Here is a 23,326-nt window from a genome sequence, read left to right on the forward strand (position 1 = left end):
TTGAATTAAATTTCAGATGTGGGGGAGCTAAGGGAAGGGGTGGTGGCAGTGGGAGGTTTATGAACAGTATGCTGGGACTCTGATGTTGTCATAACCAGATGGCTTCAACTGTATCATTTAAAACAAAAACAAACATGTCCAGAAATAATATCATGGGAGAAGCACTACACAGTTTCACCTGGCCTGAAATACTCATAGCTTTATACTAATAGTAGAGTCCACACTGGAAATTCCATAAATATTCAAGATCCCAGAAGAAAACTTCATCCTACCAGAAGCTAGGTGCTAGGACTGTTACCCCCCGGAGGATACCTTCCCCAAACCCAACAGTCCCCCACCAAGAGCTTTCTGTGAATGAAGAGAAAGAAATCTGGTTTGACCTCTTGGAACCTCTGAAGAACAGGCCAGTAGAGGCACCTTTCCAAAGCTTTGTTCTTGCTATTCCCAGAGGAAGCAAGCCTTACTTCCAATTTTGTACCTAACATTCCAGAAATGGAACTTCCTGCAGTTCATTACGTAATCTTCAGGATGTGACATTAGAAGATCTGGCACTCAATAGTGGCGTGACCTTAGGCATATTCCTTCCCTGGGTTTCACCTTCTTCCAGCTATAGAATGGAAGAGGCGATCTATCACCTGCCCAACAAAACTCATCAAGTGGTTGGGAAGTTCAAATGAGATACTGTAGATGAAGGTTTACTGAGAACTGAGAAATGCAGAGAGCAAGTGCAGTTATCTGAGATAACATAGGTGGAGGAGACTGCAACTGCCCTGATCTCAGGGTCTGAGTGCTGATCTGGAAAGCAGGGCTGAGCCGGCACAGGACAACAGTTAGCACACAGAGAACTTGGCACTTCCTTACACAGGTTGTTACCTAGGAAGTAACCTTGGAAGTGCAATGCATGTTTTGTCTTTTTAATATTTTTTTTATTGTAGATGGACACAATACCTTTATTTTATTATTTTTTATGTGGTGCTGAGGATCAAACTCAGTGCCTCACATGTGCCAGGCAAGAACTCTACCATTGAGCCTAACCCTAGCCCCAATGCAGTGCTTTCTAATAAACAAATTCTGCCCTTGATTATATTGATAATAGATCATATCTATTCATTTTGGGGTTGGTGAGACAAATAAAAAGTAGAAAATTAAATTTGTAAAGGCTAAAGTTCACCAAAAGGAAATGGAAAATTAAATAGGTTGAAGCTCCATTGAAACTAAAAAAAAAACCTTGGCAGAACAGCCAATTCATTTTCCCGTGTATCCTGCTTGTCCTAACAGTGCTATGAAGCAGGCTAACAGGGAACCCTAGAATATCTTGTGAGCTCACTGGAGTTAAGACAATTTTTCTGGAAACACATCAAGTCAATGACAGGACCAGTCAGAGACAATAATTTCCCTTTATTTGATCTCCACATATGTGTCTCCTGGATCTTTTAATATTTAGTTAGGAGAAAAGAGATTGGGGATTAAGTCTTAAAGCATACAGGATGCAAAAAAGCCCAGTACAATCACTTGCCTTGGCAGAGGTAGGGGCCTGGTCCTTCATTAGGATATGGACTCTCAATACTCAAGAACAAAAGATTGGCAGATGCTGATAGCTCACAAAGGAAACCTGAGATTATGAAAAATAAATAAATCCCTTCTGCTTATTAGACATTTCAAACATAATCCCTGCAAGATGAATGATCAAACTAGGCCTTCAAAATCCCTTAAGCAAGGAACTCAGACTCGAGAGACAAGCCAGGTGAGTGAAAACAAAAGACCAGAGATACCACACAGTACAAAATAGTAATTATTTATATTTTCAAAAAGAAAAAATTAACATTTGGAAGTTCTCCCCTGTAGGAAGAGGGCTAAGAAGGAGGAACAGGACTGGCTCCTATGCAGGTGGCAAGTCAGGTACAAACAGCTGAGCAATCTGTGCTGGGACTTTTTTCACACAGCATTAATAATAAAATTTCCTTTTTTCTTCTCTTCTTTTTGTTGTTTTTGTTTTGTGTGTTTTCAGATTTCTTGTGTTTTTTTTTTTTTGTTTTTGTTTTTTAGAAAAAAGGGAGGGGGGAGGGAAGAGAAATAAAATCAGAGAAAAATGCCAAAAAACATTTTCCACAATATCTAAAAACAGAGAACCATAGTTCTTGTCAAGACAGCATGAATTCTGGATGATTTTTTTTTTCCAGTTTTCAACACCAATAAAGATTTTTGCAAAAGCCACTATCATCAGAACACTTATCTTCCAGATCAAATAACCTCTTCCCCTTTTGCCTTCGCTTGTCACTTTCATAAGAGGATAAAAGGATGTATTCTGTTCTTGCAAACAATAAGTGCTAACGAGAGAGCTCTTCTGATATTTGTGTGGTGGTGAGGAGTTTTCACAAACATCCAAGCTTCAGCACAGTTGGAAGGACTAAAATTTGCTTCTCTCAACATAAATACTATTAGAATTCACAAACTGATTTTTGAAAAATTCTGCAAAAACTCTTCTTTCCTTTTCCCTTCTCTTAAAACTAAATGTCCTTTTTTTTTTCTTTCCTCTTTTTCCTTTTTGCTCCAGGCACCTGACAATTTGTTCTGCTCAGTCAGATGCAGGCAGGTTTCTCCGAAGTACCACGACTGGGATGTGCTCAGGGCCAGCACCTAAACTGAATCCCAGAGTCAGACTTGGTCAAGCCAAAGGGAACACGGTGACGCAGCAACAGGGTTTTCATTAGGTTGAGTAGCCCCGAGTCCTGGGCCTTTCCCTCCCCCCGGCTTCCCCAAGTTATTTAGTGCTGTTTCAAAAGTCTGGGGCCACGATGCAGTCTCTTCCCCACAACAGAGTAAAGCTCCACAGATTGCGCTGTCTACCTGGTGGTCAGTGGCAGCAACAGGGGCTGCTGCTTCTGGAAAATCCGGAGTCTTGCAAAAGGCAGGATCTTAGGATTGCTTCAGGCGTTTTCGGGGGGGTCCCAGGAAAGGGCACTGTGCTGAAGCCAGAGAGCGATATGCTTCAGCCACCAAGTGGGGATGTGACACCACCATTGACTTCCATCCAGAGGTCTCCAAGACATCTGAAGCATGACTAAGAGAAATGCAGAGAGAGAGGGATTATCAAAGGAAGTGAGCACAAGACAGATGAACAGCCACCTAAAGAGCCTAATTTTCCAAGGTTTGGTGTAAAGGGTATTAATGAAAGACTTCATATACACAAGACTTTGCTTGGTAGACAGTAGCAGACTGGTGACCAGACTGTGGCTATTGTGATTCTGAATACCAAGACTTTGAGCCACTATACTATCAAAAAAAAAAAAAAAAAAAGTGGAATTTAGCTCTTCTTAACTTTGTCAATGTTCTTTACATTCACTAATGACGTTAATAAGAAGAGAAGCAAGGGCTGCCTCAGACAGACAGCTCTGAGCATCCACCTGGCTGCTCTGTAACCTCAGGGTAGATCATAGTTTGGAGCCTACCTATTTGTCAAAAAAGAAAGAATAATAAACCACTTTTCATTCAATGGTTGAATTAATTTATAAAAAAACACCTAGTACATAGTGAATCTAGAACATAGTGAACACTCAATAGTACTAACATTTATTGGTTTCCTCCCTCCCACTTAGAAATAATCTTATGCTGGGTATGGTGGCACACGCCTGTAATTCCAGCAGCTTGAGAGGATGAGGCAGGAGGATCACGAGTTTAAAACTAGCCTCAGCCACTGTGAGACCCTAAGCAACTCAGTAAGACTCTGTCTTTAAATAAAATACAAAAAAGGGCTGGGGATGTGGTTCAGTGGTTAAGTGCCCCTGGGTTGAATCCCCAGCACACACACAAAAACTACATCTAGAGGACCTTACTTCCTTTCTTTGGACATTTTTTTATTTTAAATATTGTTTGTTCATCTACCTGGAATGTCTCTGACCTGTCCCACCCCAGAGCTACTGTTATGAGGGCCTCCCCACCCTAACTTTGCTTCCCATCAGGCAAGGGAACAGAATTTTCCTCTCTGAGAAGATGGGCTGCAGTCACTACTTCTTGTGGCCCCTTTGAAGTTTTTCAAAAGCACTATGGCCAGGTCACCTGTCACTTAGAATAAAAAAACACATCTAGTTGAATGTTTCTCCAAACAGAATATTTACGTCTCAGCTACCGATCATCCCTTCTCTTTTTCTCATTCCACAATAGATACATTTTACTAAATCATTAAAAAATATGCTTCTATTCTCCCAGAAATCTATGTCTTTTATTAAGTCAGTGAAGGTGAAGTAAAGATACTATCATCTGTGGGCACACAGCTTTTCAGGAAGCAGGTGATCATTTTCATCAATTCCATTCAGTATTTGGAAGTAAAACACTTAACTTACCAATAGGATTCAATCCATGAAAGCAAACTATTTTTCCACATTATAAAGCTGAAGGAAAAGATGAGAATTCTATACTTACTACCAAAAAGGTTAATGAAGCTACTTGCCTATTTTACTCACTAATTCAAAGTCTTTCTCATTTCTTTAGCTATCCCAATTATTCTGAAAGAGGAACTTTGAAGATGCCAACTCACTAGTTGATGAAATCCACTGCCTGAGTTTTCAACTGATCTGCGCTGTGGAGGTCAGCCAGGATGAGAATTTCTGCGGCATTCTCCACGGAGAGGTTACTGCAGAGGGCATCCTCACACATGACCTTCAAACGCTCCAGGGCATACTGTAAAACACAAGCACTACTGTCTTCAGAGCAATAATGGCTCTGGGCTGACTGCTACTGAAGTTGTTTTCTTCAGCAGTACTGCTGTATAACCAGAGACCTGAACAGAATTACACAGAGCATGAAAAGCTACAACAGCAATTATAAAACATAACCATACTCTAAAGGTTAGTTGTTTAAACTTGAAATGAAGACAGCTAAAATAACTTGAGAAGCTGCCATTCAAATTCTAAAGTCTACCTGTTAGGAAAAAATAGGCAATGACAGAATCCTGAAGTTATACTGTATCTGCTGACTATGTTTAAAGTCTTTCTTCAACCATTGCCACCTAGCTTACAAAGGGCATTAATGCTGCAAGCCAACAGGAACATTAAGCTTCCTGCAATCCTTTTATTTAGAGCTGACTAGGGTGAAGCACAGTCCCTTCTACTTAAGCATTGTCACTACCTTGCCCCGCAGGATCTCCCAACTGACCCATCAGGCAGTGAAAAGGAGCCCCATGGTGACTTTCACCAGCATCTCAGCCACTAGTTGATCTTGAATGAGGGTCATCCAAGGGCCTCCTTTTCAATAGGAAAGGATGAATGAAGTTCCATTTTATTGAGGTTGAGGTTAAGATTCTCAGGGTAAAAGAACAAAGAAGCAGAGACCCTGGATCCACTTTCAGTTCAAAAACTTCTGTCTTCTAAGCAAAGGACATAAATGTTCTGGAAATGGAAGGTCTAGGTTAATGCTGGGGCACATTTGATCTAGCTGATTGGGTTTGATGCAACTCTACTACTTACTCTCTAATATGAGATTATGAACTTACTAAGGAACTTCAGGGAAACGAAAGAGAAAAGAAATAAAAGGCGTCACAAAATAAAATGTCATTAATCAGTTCACAGGAGAATGGTTTTGCTTTGAGGCTATCCAGTCTCCTTACAGGTCCCATCTTGAGGGCCTTAGAACTCAATGACATGATGCCCCTCCAGGCTGAATCCTGGCAATCAAATCAGCATTGTTATGAATTCTGGGTAAGGAGGCATATCTGCTGGCACTCTGATCTCCTGCAGCAAGAAGAGTTTTATTGGTTTTGGTGCAACTTTAATTTTTTACATTTGAGTAACTGAAAAAGTTTCCATGGAAAATGGGAATGACAGTAGACAAGCAAGAAATGAGGCTGCTGTTTTTGTTTTAAAAGGCTGGAAAAGGTTGAGTAAACATTCAGTCTTTATACAGTGCTGCAGGGACTATTCCTCTTATCCTTTCTAATACATTCTTTTAAAAGGACTTTCACTGTGAATAGCTCTGATCCCTACTGCATAATTAGACAAAAGTAGCCATTCTTGTCCCTTGGGGGACAAAGTTTTTTTTTTCTTAATTATGCTTCTGAAAAACCTGCCTAATGGCAGTACTTACCCGGGAGATTGAAATTGTGTCTCCCAGGCCTGGCCAACGTGTTTTGTTTTGTTTTTGGTCTAATTACACATGTCCCCAGGAGACTGAAAAAGCTCAGAAGAAGCTGTTTCAGCCTCTTGGGTAAATTCTAGATGTTTAGATCCTTCCATGAAAGATTTCTTACCTCTGGTTTCCTAAAACTCATAGGGATGTGTAAAGGTAAAAATACTTTCAAGTAGGATCAGAGTGAAGGCCATCTTAATGGGAAATTCTGAATGGAATTTGAAAATACACCCTTCAGTTATTTCTCATTCACACATTTGTGATTCAACTGCTTTTTCTTTTAAAAAATATGTTTTCTTGGAAATATCATCCTTTGCTGGGAAGTTCAGACTGATCTCCCTGCTCTAGGTGTTTAGAGTAAACAGACAGTAGGGTTTATGGCTGAGGAATAAGAACCAAAACTTGAGGGACACAGAAGTTTAACCTTGGCTCTAAAGGATGTACAACTGTGAGCCTCTGTGTTTCTGTTTAAAAAGTGGGGCTTGTGGGCTAGGGTTGTGGCTCAGCGGTAGAGTGCTTGCCTCGCATGGACGAGGCACTGGGTTTGATCCCCAGTACATGGAAAAAAAAAAAAAAAAACCTAAAAAGCGGGCCTTGCAATACTACTCATCCTTAACAGGATATTGAAGATGAGGTGAAAAAATACTTGATATATATAAGCACAAGTGACTACTTTACTGAAAACCACATAACAGCTGAGGTAGATCCATACAAACTTTATGAAAAGCAGATATTGGGCTGTGTCTTCTACCTTTCCAGAACTGGCAGTGAATATAATTTTGCTGTCTCCATTAAAAGCAAGTTTTCCCTGGTCAGAACTGAGGTACACTTGAAGAGTTTGTAATTTTCACATTGCTAATTATACTAATAAAATCTTCAGAGGTGATAAGAAGAATACAGTTGTTATTATTCCAATCTCTTATCAGGAGCATTGACTGGATCCACATGCCTCACCCTCTATAAACATTTCAAAAAAGCTGATCAATAAAGAGAAAACTTCCACTGAAAACCCAGGCACCTTCCTTTGTCCTCAGGTTTAAAGGAACATTATCTCCCTGAATGAATCTCGGGAAAGCTCTTGGACTCTTCACCTGAAGCCCACTTCCCCCTCAGACGGGTGTTGTAGACTCACAGCAGGAAGAGGGGCACTCCAGACAGAACACCCTCTTTCTCTGTTGGGGTCAGAAGCCCTTTTAGCTCAGTCACATCAACCACTTCTACTCTTTACACAAGAGAAGCTTCCACAGGGCAAATATTGATCCTTCTGCTTTGCCCTATAGGTGGCATTTCCATAGTATCCAGAACCTGGGTGGGCCGGCCAGCCACTGAGCTCCATCTGATGTACACACCCAGTGAAAATCAGCTTCTTGGTATGTTTCAGGGACCACTAATCCTCGGAGGTGACACTTGAGACAGGGCTAACTAAACTAGAGAAATGCTGTCTATCATACTCTTTTTCAGAAAATTTGTAGTGTATACTAACACGTCACAGGTTCTGAGAATTCCTAAAGCAAAATGGAAACAATCTGATTTAGATAAGTTCAGTATCTCTTTTGTCCCAAAAAGCTATTAACTGTCTTATAATTTTGAAGGTATACTTCAATATACCTTCAATATAATAGCTACTTAACTAAGCTGAAAATGCTCAACAGTGAAAGACTATTTTCTCATTGACAAAGTTTAAATAACAATGAATTGTAAAAACATCTTGTAAATTATAAAGCACAGTTCAAATGTTAGTATGAAACATTACTCTCAATGTGGTTGAATTTGAAGTAGGGAAAAGAAGAGAGGTAAATCTTGTACTTATCCTTCTTTTCTGTAGGATGAGATGACCCTATAGTTCACCATTCAAGGCAGTATGCTTTTGAGAACAAATTATTAATTGCCTTGAAGAAACACATATAAACCAGATTGTTCTGGCCAAGCTAGGATAGATGTCTATTTTACCCACAATGCAACACAGAAGCCTATTTACAGAACTCAACAGGTCACAATAATTTCTAAGTCCTATGGTCATTTTTCTATTCTTATCTCACCTTGTCAGCAGCTGCCAGCAGATCATCAGCCATTTTGTCGAGATTTGGAGCCTTCCCCGTGTAAATGAAGCACATCATCTCCTTAAAAACTTCAGGCTCCACATCATTGATTTCAACCCGATTCTATGTCAGAAAAATAGAAAATGAGAAACACTCCAACAGAAAAAATTTCCTAGACTATTTTCATGATTTTAAACTTTACTGAGGAGAGACTCTTGTATCATTTTAAACCTAGCATGAACAGAAAATGTCTCCCTGTCCTACAGACTGTAATAGTTTTTCTCCCATCCTGTGTACCACCTTTTCTTTCTCAAATACAGTAGTAAAACAACTGTATCTTTGACTTTCCACCTTGATTTTCCTGAGTACTATGAGTAGAAACACACCTCACCCAAAACTGTTTACATGATCTGCCTGGGGATTAAATGAGTCCACTTTACCTGGAATACTAACAGACCACCTCACTCTGCTCTCAGAAGGTGTCTGTTCAGGGAGTTGTGTTCCATTTTAATAAAATAGCAAGAAAAAATGTATATAGGAAAATAAATCACCTGGATAACGTACTTTTCCGTCCTATTAACATACCTTTTTGCTCTCCTCCATTTCATGTTCAAACATCGCACTAAAAACTGGAGAACGTGCTACAAAGTGAAAGGGGAACAAATATAAGTTATCCCATGAAAATTTCTTGGTTCTCCCCAGTTATGACAAGAGATTTTCCTTCTGGTTCATTACTATAGAAAAGGGACTCAGCCTCAAATTATACCAGAATTATAAAATACCTTTCTTCATAATTATAAAATTTCTTTCTTAATATTTCAAACATCCATATTTTAAGGAAATTATTCCACAGTTACTTTTGTTGGATGACAATGCTATGTCCTTTGTACAGATCTGGAGGGTACAAATGGAAGGTCCCTCATGGCCCAACAGGCAGTCCCACACCTAGGTTTTAGACTAGAACAATGACACTGTACTTTTCTCTACCTCTAGGGACCACACAGCAAGAAAGTCAAGAGCTGGGCTCAGTAGCATGCACCAACCAGATAAAGTACATGTTCATTTATGTCTTCTTCCAAGCTATGCATTCTTAACAGAGATATCCCCTCCTCAAAAGAAGTTTAAAAAAAAAAAAAAAGCTTCATATAGCACAGTGGTTCATGGCCCTTCAAAAGCTCATTCTACCTGATAAAATGACCTTTTTTCTTTCATATTTAATTTCTCTCATTAGGGAGAATTTAAATTTAGTTTTTCTCTTTAGGAGTAGGGTTAATGAAAGAGGTTGAAAACCAATTCTCTACCCCATGCACATTCTAGTTTAATGAACAGCATGAAAAATAAATTTAATTTCAATGATAAAATGGCTAAGAACTCAAAATTTTCATGTTTCCAAATCAACTGGGGGTATGGGTCAAAGTTGAGACTACCAATCACTACTTAAGAGTGAAAGAACAGATGGCACATGTAGGAGGCCTTTGAGCTAGCAGGGAACGGGAACTTTTGGTCTACAGTTTTTGTCAGGAAGAACTAATTTTAGCTTTCACCATTTTCTTTCTTTCTTTTTTTTTTTTTTTCTTACTTTTGGCCTCAAAACATTTCTGATCATTTTCTTATGTATTTATTTTTGCATTACAATTCTTAATACATCAGTATACCATAATTTATCATATCTCTGATTATATATAAGGTATGTTGACACCAAATTCACATCTTCATACATGTATCTTGTATAATGATGAGGGTCTCCTTTCACCATCCTTGCTATTCCCCTACTCCCTTCCTTTCCCTCCCACCTCTATTCCCTATCTAGAGGTAATCTTCCTCCTTGCTCTCCCTCCCAACCCCATTTTGAGTCACCCCCCTTATATCAGAGAAGACATTCGGCATTTGTTTTTTTGGGATTGGCTAACTTCACTTAGCATAATCTTCTCTAATGCCATCCATTTCCCTGCAAATGCCATGATCTTATTCTTTTTTATTGTTAAGTAATATTCCATTGTGTATAAATGCCACATTTTTTAATCCATTCATCCACTGAAGGACATCTAGGTTGGTCCCACAGTTTAGCTATTATGAATCGTGCTGCTATAAACATTGATGTGGCTGTGTACCTGTAATACACTATTTTTAGGTCCTTTGGGTATAGTCTGAGAAGAGGAATAGCTGGGTCAAATGGTGGTTCCATTCCCAGTTTTCCAAGGAATCTCCATACTGCTTTCCAAATTGGCTGTACCTATTTGCAGTCCTATCAGCAGTGTATGAGTGTACCCTTTTCCCCACATCCTCACCAGCACTGTTGTTGTTGTTTGTCTTCATAATGGCTGCCACTCTTATTGGAATGAGATGGTATCTTGGAGTAGTTTTAATTTGCATTTCTCTGATTGCTAGAGATGATGAGCATTTTTTTGTATATTTGTTGATTGACTGTATATCCTCTTCTGAGAAGTGTCTGTTCAGATCCTTGGCCCATTTATTGATTGGATTATCATTTTTGGGGGAGTGCTTATCTTGTTGAGCTCTTTATATACCTTAAAGATTAGAGCTCTATCTGATGTGTGAGGGGTAAAAATTTGTTCCCAGGATGTATAGCCTTCACCATTTTCTAGGGAAATCACTTAATGCTCTGAACCTCAATATTTTAATCTATACCAAAAACACAGCAATTCTCACTGTTCTTATATCAGAAGACTTATAGACTACAGGTACTAATAAACATTACAGTTGAAGATTACAGAACTAATGATTTTAAAAAACAGAGAAGGGTCCATAGCAGTAGCTATGTCTTAGAGTAGGCAGACAGCAGTTCAAGCGATGGGAATACATAAAATCATCCAAGGAGAGTCAAGTAAAAACTAACTGAAGCACACCCTTAAACCTCACCAATATTTGATGGAATGGTTGAAAAAGAGGGAGGCCACACATTAGAAGCAGCTAGAAAACCAAAGAAAGGAATCATGTAATATATGAACTGAAGAGTCTCTCAAATTTAGGAACAAGCAGGTCATACATATAACTTTGGAAAACTGCTTTCATAGCCTGGAGGTGAATTGAGGATAAGCGGGAAGAATGAAGTAGAGAATGAATGTGCTAACTCAAGAAATTCAGCTTTGGGGTAGGGGGAGAGAATGAGGATGAATATATATGAATAACTGCTAGAGTAAGGTTTCTGGGAAGGCAAAATAGGATCTGAACAGAGAAGAAGTAGAAAGAAACAGTCTGCTCTCCACCTGAAGAGGAACTCCTCTGCCCCTGAGAATATAGGCGAGAGGCAAGAGTCAAGGGTGTTCCTGTAAAAGGGTTTCGATATTCTCTTAGAAGAAGTAGGCAAGGACATCTTACAGGAGCTGGAGGCTAAAGGAGAGTGGCTAAAATATCTATTGGTGAAAGAAATAAAGGGAACAAATTCTGCATCTATAGAAAGACATTTTGGCAGTGTTGAGGGCCTTGCTAAGCATGCAGATATGTTACTAACCTAAGAGTTAACAACATCTTTTAATGTTAGTAGATATCGAGTAGAAACAGGGAATGGGAAGATGTTAGACTAGGTAGATTATGCTTTGCCAGGTTTGTACTTTAGCACGAGGAAGCTGAGTATCCTAAGAAGCATTTTGCCTTAAAATTCATGTTATCTCCTCACAGATCTTATGGTCTGAAGAGAAATGTGTGTGGCTGTCTGCTACTCTTTCTTGTGTGGTGAAATCAGTCCTCTCTGGTCAGTTCCTCTTTTGGGTCAGTGTTTCTTGTCTTACAGGCAAAAGATCTATTAGATGGAGACTTGACCCTCCTTGTCAGGGACAATCACATCACTCTCATATATTTATATCAAAGTGAGGGCTAGGCCCTCTAGGATTGGGACTCAGCCAGATGGTACTTATCCTGAATACAGAATCCTCTCTTTTATATCTGAACCCTATCTAGGAGCTGATACCAGCTCCTAACAAGTATCCTGACACTACTCTTGGTGCGAATGCATTCAAAACCTTTGCACATCATTTTTTACTCCTTGAAAATGGTGGCCTAAGTCCACTACAGAGAGGAAAAACAGAAATGCCATTTCTTTATGGATATCAGTCTTTTGGTTATGAGAGCTAATGTCATAATATAAAAGAGTATTTATCTGCAGGTCTTTTTGTAGCTCAGTTTAAAAAGTTGAAGTTGTTCAAAAGGAGATTACGCAGTCACTGTTTATTTCACCAAAACTATAAAACAACCCATAAATAAATACCTACCTGCTAAGATAGCTTTGTGAGCCTGGAACTCTTGGCCAGCAACACACAGGCAGCAGTCTGTGAACCGGGAATTCTCCCACAGCCCTCCTAACTCATCTGCCAACCGGCATTCAGGAACCTTCACCATATTCATGGTATTCTGGCCAGAAATGTTTACGGAATCTTGAACCACACTCACCTGTGAAATACAAGAAAACACAATCCAAGGTTTTTGTTACCAGGTATTTTCTTTCCAGTAGTAGAGACAGGTTTTGACCTCATTGCCATGGAACATTCAGTCATAGTCTCTTGAAACCACCTGCACAAAGCAAGGCTTTATCCTCTGGATCAAGTAATTTTCTATTTATCACAATCATACTTATTTTAAACCATCTCAGGGCAATAGCAAGAGAGCCCCACAAATCTCCTTCTCCAATTTCTAATATGCTCCACCTCCCCTGCACTCAAACCTGGGTAAAGCCTCCGGGGGGGAAAAACTGACAGAAATAAATGTTAAGCTTCAAGTATTTATTTAATCTTGTCATAGACAAAACATTAAATACAAGGAATTAATATAGAAACTACCACTTAAAACACTATAGAGAAAAAATCCTAGTAACTTTTTTAAAAAAATATTTTAGTTATTGATGGACCTTTATTTTATTTATTTATAATTCAAACCCAGTGCCTCACACATGCTAGGCAAGAGCTCAATCACTAAGCTACAATCCCAGCCCAAGAATCTAGTAACTTAAATCTAAAGGTACTTCATTTGTTTTTGTTAGGTCTGGAACATGAAAATAAAGTGCAGCTTCTTTTCTGGGGCTGCTGGGAATTGAACCCAGGGGTGCTTTTACCGTTGAGCTACAATCCCAGTCCTTTTTATTTTTTTATATTTTATTTTATTGAGACAAGGTCTACGTTATTGAGAGTCTTGCTAAGTGCTGGCCTTGAACTTGTGACTCCTCCTACCTTAGCCTCCTTAGTTTCTGGAATTATAGGCATGTACCATTACACCCAGCTGAAGTGCAGTTTCTAAAGGGCCTAGTGATTAACTGGTACTTCCTCAAAAATCATAGTTTAATCAACATTGCTGACCCACTACCAGTAAGGACAGGTTTTAGAAGATCTTTCTGGTAGGAATAAATGGGTGCATATCCCACATTTTAACATCTCTATATTCAGTCATTTGAGACAATGACTACAGGATGGCTGGCCATAGCTATACATGCACTTATAGCTTTGGAATAGAATGACAACCCCACTTTCACAGAGGGATCCAACTTCCCACCATGACTTCAGTGGTAGCAGTTTTAACCAGCTGAATTAACTGTTCAGGCCTAGGTAGAAACCAAGCCAACTTCTAGTTCAATCAGTGAAATTCAGAAAAATCTGTGGGGGTACCAAGTTAAGGAGTTAATAAATCACATAACATTATAAAATAAATGTCAGTTACCAACGAAAAGAAAAGATGCTGCACAGCAGTCATCTACCTAACAATGATTGTCATGCTCTGTCTCCTACATCACATTAGGGTAAAAAAGTTAAATCTAAACAGAACTTGCAAACCTTGAGAATTAGCTCAACTACTGCTATTTCTAATGGTCAGATGAGAAAGATAGCTGAGGAACATCCTTAATGACCCAGATTTTTTTTTTTAACCTTCAAGATGCAAGTCATCCCTTAGTCACAGTCATAAACATGGAGGCAAAGTTAATGCCCCATCCAAATGACCTTAGTCCCTTCTATATTAAGTGAGATATTAAAGTGCATTGACGATATACTGATGAGCATAGATGCCTTCCCAGAGTGAGATATTTACTATCAAGTCGAGAAAGTTATTATTCATTTGTTTAAAACTAGATATTATGGTCTTGAGCAATGAAATGGTCAAATTAATCAGTTATGAATGTGTTTAGCATTAGTATCACATTTATCAGAGGTAGATTATAACATTATTTTAACAGTCTGGGATCTAGCACAAATCACCCCACAGAGATTCTCTCTTGTCCTATGTAAGATTTCTTTCTTTCTTTCTTTTTGTTTTAGAGAGAGTGAGAGAATTGTAATATTTATTTTTTAGCTTTTGGCAGACACAACATCTTTGTTTGTATGTGGCGCTGAGGATCGAACCCGAGCCGCACGCATGCCAGGCGAGCGCGCTACCGCTTGAGCCACATCCCCAGCCCCAAATGTAAGATTTCTTAGTTCAGCTATTTTATCATATTATTAACACCAAAAGTAGAAGTTGCCTATTCCCAGTCATGGATCTAAAATACTGATTCAAAACAAAACAAAACAAAACAAAAAAAAAAAAAAAAAAAAAGGAAAAGGAAAAGGAAAGACAAATTAAATCCAACTTCCTTAGAGGGAAAGGCAGGAATCTCTGGGGATGGCCAATGAAGGGAATGGAGAATGCTTTTGGCACTGTGTTCCTAGCTTGAATTAAACCAGGCTGACAGGAGCCCAAAGTCATTAACACTTGATGGCAATTTAGTAGACTGGGTAAAATGAATTGGCAAAAGCTAGGCTGAATTTCTCATCAACTATGGTTGGATGTTCTTGGTTAGATATATGTTTGGTAATGAGTGGGGCCCAAAGACTGTGACACCTCTCACTGGAACAATTCCTTTCTCTGGACACAGAAGGAAAAAAAAAAAAAAACCAGCAGGAAGGAGAATGTACCTGTACTGTCTGGGCTAGGCTTGTTCTGTAGATATATAGATGCTTGGAGTCTCCAGAGCTCTGAATGTCTGGCACCTCTTACCGACATTAAATACGCTTAATTAAAAATAAATTTTAAATGGCACTCACAAATGAGTCGTCAGAGCCCAAACTTTTAACTTAGAAAGGAATTGTTTTTCTCTGCAAATATGATGATGCTAAAATGAGACCATTTTGAGAAAAACTAAAGATTTTTTTTAATGCCTATAAAGTTGACTATAGAGACTCATTCAGAATTGCAGCTGTGAAGATGACGTGACTGTGACATTTATGTCGTCTTATAAATGAATGCATGAAAATGTCTCAGGAAGACTGTATGATCCCCTAAATTTCAAGTTGTAAAAGGGTCTCACTTTTAAAGTCAGTTCCTTTTCTTAAAAGAGAAAATTTCATAAAAGACTAAAGATGTGCCAATTCTTATACACTTCATCTATACATAAAGTCAAAGTAAAACCCATGGAAATAGGTTTTTTAAATTCTATACAATTAAAAGAATTGGAAAAATAAACAGATACTGCATACAAAATGTTTATATAGTAGCAATATTTCTCACAGCAAAAGACTAGCAACAACTTAAATATGATCAATAAGAGGATGAATAAATATAGTATGACATCATTTTTATAAAGATCAAAATAAGCCAAACCTAAACAATATATTATTCATGAATACAAATAATAAACAAGGGAATGATTATCATAAAATTCAAAATAGCTGTTTCTCATTCTGAGTAGGGAGTTCAATCTCAGGGAGAGGTTGGGTGGTAGGGTTTACTACATCATCATGTATTATAAACTATAATGATTTTACATATTAAATCAACATTTCTTAGGTCAAGAACAATCATGGAATGAATGGGATTTTTAAAAATTAAAAAAAATATATTGTAATAGGCTTTTGCTATGTTGCCCAATCTGGCTTAGAATTTGAGATCCTCCTGCCTCAGACTGGAGTAGCTGGGATTGTAGGTGTGTGCCACCAAGCTCAGCTGCTAGATGGGATGTTTTGAAAGAGTTAACCAGTATCTGGATATTTGGTACTTCATATTTCAAATGGTGTTTCCTTTTCATTTTTAATTGCAACATCACAAAGAGGCACTAGAATCTTCTGTTTGTCAAAGGCATGTACAATTAAGGAGGAATATGCTGCATCTTTATTGCAAACAGCCATTTGTTTTCAACATAAATAGCTAGACAGAGAACTGAAAAATTTCATGAAGATTTTCTGTGGTCCAAATTATTAAAGAGAAAATTAAAGTGTAATTTAAGCATGCTTTCATGTCTTTCTTTCATTACCAAAAGTAAATACTCTCTGTCAAGAAAACTTGGGAGCGCCCATGCTTCCAGAGGTAAATGAAGTTCAGCTCCACTTAGCCGTAGTGCAGCCGACTAGAGATGGGAACTGCAGAGCTGACGTGGCCCTGACATTAATTTGTTGCACATGTTAGGAAAAATTACCTGACCTCTTGAGACACTGCTTCTCCCCTTATAAACGAAATGAAGAAAACAGAATTTGACTCAGCTCAAAGGATTGCAATAAGGGGACAATTCAAATAATGCTTTTAGGGCTGGGGATGTGGCTCAAGTGGTAGCGCGCTTGCCTGGTATGCGAGCGGCCCGGGTTCGATCCTCAGCACCACATACAAACAAAGATGTTGTGTCTGCCGAAAACTAAAAAAATAAATATTAAGATTCTCTCTCTCTCTCTTTCTAAAAAAAATTAAAAAAACAAAACAAAACAAATAATGCTTTTAAATAAGTTAATTAAGAAAAATCAACTTGGAAGAATTGCCACATTTCCTAATAGTCAGACAAAGCATCACTGAAAACTGGAAGTGAACCTAATGTGGCACATTACAAACAAGACCACTCATTTGGCATTTTATAATTATAATCTAATTTAATTTAAACATTCAGTAACAATAAATACTAAAATAATGGCCAAGTACACAAAAGTGTGACCCTCAGTCTTCACCTTAGGATTCCTTCTTTGGGCCTCTGGGAGCAGCAAAAAGTCCTTGAAACAACTGCACTTCCTTCATCAGGACAGCACAGGAGGGTCAGGGGCCAAGGTCAGGGGCCAAGGCCATAGTGGGCACTTAAAATCTAATTTCCATGCAGCTATCACCTTCATAAAGGTCTCTACATAGTAAGAAAATATTAATTAGGCCTAAAGTAAATGACAGGTCAAAGGGATAAAACTTGCACCAAAAATGATTGAGCTATGAAAAATGCTAAGAACTTAGATGAGTCGCAGACATTTTTAAAACCCACACATCCAATATACACGCCCACGCAACCGTCTTGCAATGCTGAATGCTACTAAGTCCACAGAGAGCCTTGGAACAGAAACAAGTCTCACTAGGCACAAGCCCAAGTATGAGAAGCAACACTCAGCACCTGTGGCCAACAGAGAAGTGTGAGAGGAACAGATGGCACACCTGGTTCGATGGTAAGAAACCGATGGCATCAGCAGAACCCAGCAGACGCTTCCCTGTTCAACATCTCCTCGTTTCCAAAGTGTCATCTCACTTCCCTTCTAAGTCAGTAAGGCAAATCTAAACTTAACCACAGGATTTCTCCTAAGAGAATTTCATATGGAGATGTGAAGAGAGTGAGTGCTGGAACACAGCCTCAGAGTTAACCATAGGATGAGAGATTGCCAAGTGAGGGCAGGCCAATGGGTTTTCAAATCAAGAATGTCAATACAGGGGTTGGAGCAGCTGGAATGGACTGGGGAAAGCGGAGGAAGCAATGTGAGAAAAGGCTGGATCTGGATCCACTGTGGACTTGGAAATGCTGCAATAAAGGTGATGGCTCTGCCTTAAATGACAGATGCAATATGTAGAGATTTTCTTCAGAGAATGGTTTGAAGATTGGCTTTTGGTTCCAACAAAATTAGACTTCTTCACTATTTTAAAGTTTTCTTGAAATACAAGACTCTAAGATAGGTAAAGATTAAAACTGATGCTCTGTATAGATAACATCTAACCTCACACCTAATTGTTCTCATTTCTTCACTCAGACAACTGAGTAGGATCTGTGACCAATAGGACCTTATATGGAATTCAAATTTCAAGTTCAGTCATAAAACAACTGCCACATTTTACATATTTATATAGATGCTATCACTCTAATATTTATTTTACTTAGCAATTAAAATGGAGTTGAAGCAGCTATTATGCAAATTCTATTTTACGTATTCAGTGTAGTATTTTAATAAACCATGCCTGCAAAGTTTTTTAATCATTAGTAACCATTCTGTTGAAATACAGAAGCCTGCTATTGCTGGCCAGACTTCTCTGGCAAAAGGGCAAGATTCCTAAGGGATAACTTTTCCTGACACATGGTGGTGATATGCCTTTGGAACTGTCATTAACTCATGGTATGAGCCCCTTATTTGACAGATGGATTTGGCAGTTGGGAGTTTGCCTGCACCTTCCCCCATGAAGGTATAGTGGTGGTTCTTATCAAGTGGTGCTGCTCAGGAAGTGGTTTCCAGACCATATGATACCCAGGAATGTTAATATCCTAGTTGAACTGGAGTTCAATGAGTTTGTGAGCATTTCTGAATATATGGAAAACAACTTGAAATGACTAATTAGAATAAACAATACTCATTAAAGAAACCAGCTTCTCTTGGTTGGGGAATTTTACTTCACAGGTTCCTCTATAAATCTGAAAAGGTTCTTAGGTTCTTGGTGAGAAAAAGTTACCTGACTACAGGTAGCTCTCTCTGAATAAGCAAGCTTTACCCTGGGAAAAGTAGCTTCCACTTTTCTATTTCACAGTGACTCCAGCAAGACAAACCATAGGCATACAACCCAATGGGAGTCATCTAATTCAAAGAGCAAAAAGGGAAAGTAATGCACTGTCAAATATACAGGGACTTCCCACTCAAGGAGGAGCCAGGAAGTTAAAGGAACAGACACATACTTTTAATTGCTGGTCACCCCCCTCAGCTTGAAATGATAGCCCTTCCAAATGCTATCTTAAAAATCCACAGTGGGAAAAAAAAAAAAAATCCACAGTGAAAAAGCCAGAATCTTGACCCAAGCAACTTAATGTTGATGTATACTAAGACAGCACACCATGTTTGTTCTTATGAACAAAGCTGAGATGTCAACTACCTTGAAATCATGAGGCAGTTCAGTCCAGTCACATAAATAACATTTGTACAGTACTACTCCACTTGGGAATTTTTCTCATTCCACATTCTTGATACAATACAAGTCACAAATGCCCAAGAAGTCTGGGAACGGACAGTCTCAAGCAGGGTAAAAGGACTCACCTCACAAAAGAGGGTAAGCTTGTCATCAGGGAGAAGCCCGTTAGCCTCATCCAAAAGAAAATCTCTACGGATGAATTTTTTGAATCCCCAGTCCTTGCCTTGCACAAACCTATAAGCTCGTTGACTCTCTAGGATGGGAAAAAAAAAAGTCATATTTAGGGTTATCAAAAACCAGTGTATGAAGATACTGGATGTGAGAATTGAACAAAAAGAACATTTACCCATAGCTTTGGTTTCTTCTCCCTTAGCATTCAGGATGGAGAATTTGAATTTTGCCCGAACTTCACTCTTTGGACAGCTGACCAGTAACAGGTAAAGTGACAGGTAATCTTTGCTTTCTTCATCTAGCCCTTTTGGGTTTACTCGCAAACACCTTGCCAAAACAGGGAAAAAAAAAAAAAGTATCAAAAGTATCCTTAAATGCTTGTGAAGTAACAGAATAGAACATCAGAATCAAGAGGGAGATATTTAAAGAAAAGTCTAGGCCTCATATCAGATTATGATTCAGTAGAATTACTACTTGGGAACCACCTTTCTAGAGCAATTTGGGTCACCTTTTAAAAGTAAACAACAAAAATAAAGGGGCTTTCTTGAACCCCTTTCTTGAAGGGGAGTGAACCTGTTTAAAAGTAAACAACAAAAATAAAGGGGCTTTCATCTTGTTCACCCTAAAACATTTTAAAATTCAGCCTAGTCTTGCTATATTCCAATCCTCAATCTCAGGAACAGCAGCCCTTAATTTTGTTAAGACAACAGAGAAACAAAAAAACAAAACAAAACCCAGTGAACCCTTTAATATCACTGTGGAAGAGAAAAAGTATTCTAGAGAAATATGCAAATGGTACCTAATCTTTTACAGATTATTTTATCAATCTGGCAATAATATTCTGAAAATAAAGAAGGAAGTATGGAAGAAGCACAGACAAAAGTAAATCCCCATTATACACGGTAGGGTTGCAAACTAGGCTTTTAAAATAGTTAGAGACACCAATCTGTTATGGATGGATCAAAATAAAATTTAAGCAGAACTGAATAGGTTCAAGTGAGTTAAGTTGTAAATGTCATTAGCTGAACTGCATGTGGTTCAGACACTGCTTCTATCACATAGAATACATAGGCCATATGTATCCTCAGGCCTTGCCAGTATTATGACACCTCTCTTAAACAGGTGGCCCAATCCAGTGCCTCTCTAGGGAGTACAGATGCCACATACATCACTATACAATATGCTACAGATATGAATTTAAATACAATGCCTAAGAATAAACAGCTCTCTCAATACCTAGTGGTTCACTGCTTAATGTACACAGCTAAAATAAATGAATAAACAACTCTTCAGTTGGTTGTCAAAGAGTTCCAAACTGGTTCCAAATTTGGTCTTTGTAATGGGCATATGGGTATATCCTTAAGTGCCTGCTCCTCTTCTTTAAGATGACACATGATTTTGATTTTTCAAATGCTATTTGAAAAATCCATAGTGAAAAAGCCAGAATTTTGACCTAAGCAATGTTGATGTATACTAAGACAGCACACCATCTTTGTTCTTATGAACAGTAACAAGGGTAAAGCTGAGATGCCAACAACCTTGAAAAATCAGTTCAGTCCAGTTATATAAATAACATCGTACAGTTGATGATGACTGATCCCCACTCCCAAATCACGTTGCCCTTGCCATAGGGATTAGTTTAGAGAACTCAGACCTCATCCATTCAATGCTACTGTGACATATTCTTGGCACATAGTGGGTTATGTCCATTGCTACTACTAGTCAGCCTTTAAGCACAAGGAAAGCTAGCATGGAGAGCAGGCTGAGAAGAGAAAGATGAGTCCTTACTCTAACCACTAGCTTGCTGGCTAAATTCCACCCTACAACCTGGTCAGTCCAGTCCATAGGCAAATAACCTCCCCCCTTTTACTGCTTAAAAATAAGCAATTAAAAAGTCAAAAATTTTTGTTTTAAGCTAGATTTTTAGCTTTTCTTGGAAACCAGAAAATCTGGTGATAGTCAGCCCTTATTCAGATAGCTATGGTTGGCTGAGTTGAGTAGCCTCTGCTCCTTTTAGAAGGATACCTACTTGATTGCCAAGTAGTTACCACTCATACCATGTATGGATATCATTTTTAACATTGGTCCTCTTTATTCATCTGTATTACCCTACAGCTTGAGTTTGCTGATCTCTAATAAATTCAGTGAATTAATCAAATTTTTGTGATCACCTATTGTTTGCTAGGCACTGTTCTAAGCACTGGGGACATAGTAAAAAACAAAACAAAGTCCCTGCTTTCAAGAACTTTACATTCTCGGGCTGGGATTGTAGCTCAGCGAAAGAGCACTCACCTAGCATATGTGAGGCCCTGTGTTTGAGCCTCAGAACCACATAAAAATGAATAAGTAAACTAAAGGTATTGTGTCCAACTACAACTAACAAATATTAAAAAAAAAAAAAAGAACTTACATTCTAATCAGTGTCCCATAAAACCAAGCAAAACAGGCAACTTAGGGAAAAAAATTTTACAGGTAGAGGTATTCTTCCTCACCATTTCAGTTTATCATTGGCTCCTGATGAAAAGGTTGAACTTTTAATGACTTCACCCATTTCTTCCCGGCAAAAGCTAAAGTTATTAATGGTCCACATGTAGGAGAATTTCACTACCTTGATCTGTTGATAGAAAATCAGGAAAGCAATTAAATAGGAAGTGGAAAAAAAAAAAGGCTGAAGATCAGATAAACATTTTCCCTCCTCCCTCTTTCTACGTGATGCCCGCCCGCTAGGAAGACAGCATGGCTGGGCTAGCAAGGAGGTTCAGTGTTTTCTTGCTTTAGTTCTCTCATTTTTAAAAAATCTCACACTGACCAATTGTTTTTCATAACTTTTTGAGTTTCTGAGAAACACTGGATGGAAAGTGAAAAAACATGGAGCAGAGGGACCAGTATCAAACCAGGGCTGGGAAAGCAGATGATAATACCAGACCTAAAATGAGTCTCCAATTGAGATGTTGAGAACACTGCCTGGGGTTGCAAATCTCAGACATGGATCCTCCAGAAGGGGAGCCTTAGTGCATATTTCCATCAAGGGGATATAAACAAATCTAGTTTTTAAGATTCCCCCTTTCAACCACCATCGAAAAACACTAGTCTTGGAGATTCAGAGTCCATGTGAAAAACCAAGAAAAGAATGCAAGGTTGACAAGCACTTTAAATGTTCCAGAGAAAGCAGGAAACACAACATAGAAAAGCAAAAAGAATATTTGTTCATCAAATCCTCCCAAGATGCAAGATTTACAGGGTGAATCAAGAAATTACCTGAGTGTAGCACCAGCTCTCAGCTACAGGGCCACTCGACATTTCTGCCGGAGGTGGAGGACTTGGAACCCTTGACATCGCCAGTTTGAAGGTTAAACAAGGTTTCCAAAGTCAGGGAACAAAGATTTCTGTTCTTTCTTCACTCTGGTTGAATCCAACAAACAATATTTATTAGATTGGTTTACTATTCTTTGATCTTCTAGAGACTGGAAATTTTGTGGTTTGTCTGGAAAGCTTTATCCTGACCATTCACATGGCTCCTTACCACTTAGGTCTCAAATTTAATATTTACCTCAGAGAAGACCACCTAAAGTAGTCTCCTACTCAGTTATAGCAGCCTATCTTAACCCTTGCACAGTCCTCAATATTATCTTACCAAATGATCTTATTCAAAGCATAGATAAAAAACATCTATGAAAAGGCTGCCTGCAAAGGAGCCAGCAAGATTATCAGATGCAACTTCATACTTCCCAACTTGCCACTGGCTCCTTCCCTAAGGGCACAAATGTTCCTCTCCTAACACAAAATGACCTTGTTACCCCTCTACCCCACCCCACAAGGCCTAGTACATGCCAGGCAAGCACTTTACCAACTAAGCTACATCCCCAGCAATATTGCTCTAACTTTGCGTCATCTCTTAT

General features: G+C 38.7%; 1 protein-coding gene across 5 annotated transcripts in view; it reads right to left on the reverse strand.

Moving 5' to 3' along the window:
* Positions 1-1,779: 1,779 nt before the first annotated feature.
* Spop (speckle type BTB/POZ protein) overlaps positions 1,780-23,326 on the reverse strand; it is a 74,729-nt gene continuing 53,182 nt past the window's right edge. For all 5 annotated transcript variants that reach the window (XM_005321691.4, XM_040268900.2, XM_040268902.2 and 2 more), the window contains 9 exons: positions 22,686-22,829; positions 21,920-22,041; positions 19,603-19,754; positions 19,382-19,509; positions 12,389-12,566; positions 8,745-8,800; positions 8,160-8,282; positions 4,535-4,677; positions 1,780-3,061 (listed from right to left, as the gene is read on the reverse strand). In XM_005321691.4, coding sequence (XP_005321748.2) covers positions 2,917-3,061; positions 4,535-4,677; positions 8,160-8,282; positions 8,745-8,800; positions 12,389-12,566; positions 19,382-19,509; positions 19,603-19,754; positions 21,920-22,041; positions 22,686-22,763 — 1,125 coding nt within the window. In that variant the 5' untranslated portion in view covers positions 22,764-22,829 and the 3' untranslated portion in view covers positions 1,780-2,916. The remainder of the gene's footprint in view (positions 3,062-4,534; positions 4,678-8,159; positions 8,283-8,744; positions 8,801-12,388; positions 12,567-19,381; positions 19,510-19,602; positions 19,755-21,919; positions 22,042-22,685; positions 22,830-23,326) is intronic.

Source organism: Ictidomys tridecemlineatus, chromosome 3 (assembly GCF_052094955.1).
Source record: "Ictidomys tridecemlineatus isolate mIctTri1 chromosome 3, mIctTri1.hap1, whole genome shotgun sequence".
Taxonomy (NCBI): Eukaryota; Metazoa; Chordata; class Mammalia; order Rodentia; family Sciuridae; genus Ictidomys; species Ictidomys tridecemlineatus.